At 38.3% G+C, this 3,869-nt stretch overlaps 1 protein-coding gene across 1 annotated transcript; it reads right to left on the bottom strand.

Annotated features, from left to right (window-relative positions):
- Positions 1 to 1,122: 1,122 nt before the first annotated feature.
- Positions 1,123 to 3,483, bottom strand: LOC129904324 (dynamin-related protein 4C-like). The gene has a single exon (XM_055979885.1). It carries the CDS (start codon positions 3,341 to 3,343, stop codon positions 1,319 to 1,321), a length of 2,025 nt encoding a protein of 674 aa, XP_055835860.1. The 5' UTR covers positions 3,344 to 3,483; the 3' UTR covers positions 1,123 to 1,318.
- Between the last annotated feature and the right edge of the window lie 386 nt (positions 3,484 to 3,869).

Raw genomic sequence — 3,869 nt, 5'->3', positions numbered from 1 at the left:
TTTTCATCTTGGATTTATATTGATCCAACGGCAAAAGTATTTTAACCCTGATGATCATTAATAGTTTGTTTAGAAAAGTAGAGCATTTTTGCGATGCACAGCAGCTGCACTTGTGAAAGCAGTGAACAACAAGACGAAAGAAGGAATATAATTAACCTTCTCTCCGTCGTGTCTGTCCAGCAGCGTCACCGAAAATATAACTATATAAGTATCAAGTGAGCTTGAGAGGTTTAGGTTATCTGCCATTGTTTTCAGTGAGTGTAGGACTATGTAACCCAAAATCTCTGAAACGGCTATAGTTTGGGCTTATCCAGACCGACTACTAAGATGTTCCCAGACGAACTAATCACCACAACTTTGGACCAATTAAAAAAAAAAAAGAGAAGACTGCAAGAGCATAAGCCCCGTTCAGTTAGCCCAGTTTTAACTGGGCCACGTGAATAACTGTTTAGAATTGGCCAATATCACTCCCGAGCAGAAGTCCATAGGCTCCACCTCGTCTCAGCCCAAAGCCCATTTTAAGTGGGTATTAAACTCCTTCAGCTCGTGAAGCTAATTCGTTACCGAACCTGCATCTCTGCAGAAATGGCCCGGGGACTTTCCTGGGCCCTGGCCCACCCAATGAGTGGTCCTCGACCAATTCACGTCGTCTTGCAGTCAAGATGCACTAGGCTCGCAGACAATACCATTAAAATTAAGATTAAAGAAGCTTCACAAACGATATGGGACAAACGGCGCTATACATCTCTTACATGATCATTAAGATATCAGTAAGAGCCTTCTTCTCAGCATTACTCATAAGAAAGTTATCTTCAAATAAATAAATAAAAATGCATCATAATGACTTTGAAATAGCAGTTGACTCCACACTTGTGTTTAACACTCCGTGATGAAAAAAGTGAGTATCGTCAGATATGTATTTCCAGTAGAAATATTAGTATTCAAGCCTTCTGTTTTGATTTTCTACTGCTGAAATAATTTTATCTATATGCACCGAGTCGCTGACAGTTGAAATTTGTTTTGAACCACTTCTCAAGTGAACGCCAGCATAAATTTAATAGGAATTCCTCAGAAAACTACAAAAGCAGAACGATTTCAAGTTCGTTCAATTAGGGCAATAAGACAAATAAACTTGATTTGCATTTAGCTAATAGCTAGAAAGACAACAACAACATACAAGCAGGGGCACAGACATATTCTAAAACCAAAACATAGTACTAATCTACTTTGGTAGTTGGATATTAGGAGATAAACTAGATATTAGGAACATTGGTTGAATGGAAAAAGAGTGCCCTGCTCATTAGTACCACATATTAGTCTAGGCACTTTCATGATCATCATGAAGTGAAATCCTGTCCATGATATTTGCCACCACCTCTTTGGACTCCTTGAGCAACCTGACACTCTTTTTGAGCCTATTGCGTTTCTCAGCAACCAATGGCGATTCATCAAGCATTCTTTCAATACCACCACCATGAGGTGCCATCAGATCTTGAATGATCTCGTCTTCCATCTCCTTATTAATCATGTTTCGAATGCTGAACATTATGTGCAAGGCCATAGAATCCACCAGCCTCATTAGCACAATTTTCCAATAGGCCATCATTCTCATCTTCAAATCGAAAGCCTGTTGCACCACATCTAGATGCTCTCTCAAATGACCAACCTCGATTTCTCCTACTCCTTCAAGGTTTATCACGGAACACTTCCAACGATCATTCATAATCTCCATGAACATGTCCTGTTGAGCCATGAACTTACTATACGTAGCAAAATAATCAGGATTACAAGTGTAATCAGTCAGCTTTTCCATCCCAATGATTCCCCTTACCCAATCAACTGATTCATTCTTCTTCTTGGCAATCAAGTTTTGGGCTGCTCTTCTAGTAGAAGACTGAAGCTGTGGATAGTTCTCACAATGGTACATCAAAACTTTGATAACAACTCTCTCCAAGTAATTCCACAGTTTCCCCACAAAATCCTCTGGAGAGGAAGCAATTCCCTTCACTTTTCTCTGCAAAACATTAAGGAAAACAGCTCGAGGAAGGAAGTTTGGCAATCCAATCCCTTTCGTTTCCTGTAAAACCATGATCTCTTCCATCAAGAATCCCTCCATTTCCCCAAAATTCTTGGAATGTATCTCATTAGAGTATTGATCAAGCATTTCAACCAATCTAGCTGAAGAGTGCATTTCTTTTTCATCAGGGTACTCATCAAACTCCCCACTTAGAAGAATTTTCTTTAATGAATCCTTTGATGAATTCAGAATGCGCATAAATGCCGTCAGAGCTTCAGGCACAGAAGTTAGATGTTGAGGGAGCCTGTTGAGTTCAGCAAGATTTGCAGCAAGTCTGTCATTGATCTTCCTCACAATTTCAGGCAAGCATTTTGAAATAATGCTTGCTTGAATACGCACCAGCTTTTGTGCTAGAACAGGAATGCTAACCATCGATTTATCAATCTTGGATAGAAGTGGATGAGTTGAAAAAAGCCTTCCCTCATCACTCCTTGCATCTTCATAGGACTCATTCCCAATTCTATTTCTCACACAAACATAGCCAAGCCCTATATTCACTTCATCAGCAGTAACCTTTTCAAGCAGCCCTTCAGGGGCTTTATCAGCTTTTGTGACAACAGCCAGAGTCCTTTCCCCTGTTTTGTCCACTTTCTGAGACATCCTAATAGACTCACAAGTAGGGAAATCAACCGTAGCTGATAAAACATTCAAGATTATGCTTTCTTCAGGAACTATATATTTCATAATAATATCACGAATTTGCTCATAAATGTCTTCAGGTTGTCCTTGTACAGCAACTCTAGTGATGCCAGGTAAATCCACCATGGTCAAATCAGGGACACCATTTTTTTTAACTACTAATGTTAAAGGGTTGTTAGATATGCCCTTACCATGGCCAGCAATCTCATCAGTAGCAAGAACGATAGCATCTGCAATGCCAATTTCATCAACAGGGATTGACTTATTATTGTATTCCAAATGAAGATTTGGTGCAGTGATGTTTGGATCATTCTGCAGCCTCATGACAAGGGGTACCCTGGTGCAAATGCCTTGTCCTCTAGGAAGACTGATCCCAGCAAGGGATTCGAGAACACTAGACTTTCCAGAAGATTGATCCCCGACTACTACGATGGTTGGAAGCTGGATACCTTCTTGCATGATGTTAAGGTGTCGGAGTTTGTCTATACAATCAAGAAGTGGACGAATTCTATCATTGAAAGATGCAACAATAGGAGGATGAACAGCACAAGCTACTGCTGCAAGAGGTTTTGGATCAAAAATTTCAATTGAATCAGAAATGCAACCATTGACGTTTTGGTAGGCCATATTTTCTTGATACTCTAGTAAGTAGGGGAAAAAATGGTTTTTAAGGTTTCTTTGAGAGGTGAAAATGGTTGTGGTTATGGTGAAGTTTATAAAGAACTTAAAAGGGGAATAAGGTTCTGATTTTTCTACTGTAGTTGATAAAGTTGAGTGTCTATACATATGAATTTAACTAATGAATGAGTTTGATTCGATTTTATTTTAATCGTCGTCTACATTTTCGCATATATATACCCCTTTCAGGTTAGTTGCTTTGGTTGAAAATAATTAGCTCTTTTTTATATATATATATTACATTTGAAATTGTCAAATCCTCATTTAATTGACACATAAAATTTGTATTAAATAATAAATTCAGTCATTTTAATATATTAGAATATCCGAACCATGCCCTTATATCCAATCCAAAAAATTTCTTTTAACCTATTATCATCAAAAGCCCTAAATTGGGTCATTTCTTTTCTAAGTTGTCATTTATCTAGCTTGTATAATTGAGAGCATTCTTTCTTCAAGTTTAAAACTCAAAGAA

Source organism: Solanum dulcamara, chromosome 9 (genome assembly GCF_947179165.1).
Source record: "Solanum dulcamara chromosome 9, daSolDulc1.2, whole genome shotgun sequence".
Taxonomy (NCBI): domain Eukaryota; kingdom Viridiplantae; phylum Streptophyta; class Magnoliopsida; order Solanales; family Solanaceae; genus Solanum; species Solanum dulcamara.
The sequence above is the reverse complement of the archived record's forward strand: the minus strand, read 5'-3'. Positions and strand labels throughout refer to the sequence as shown.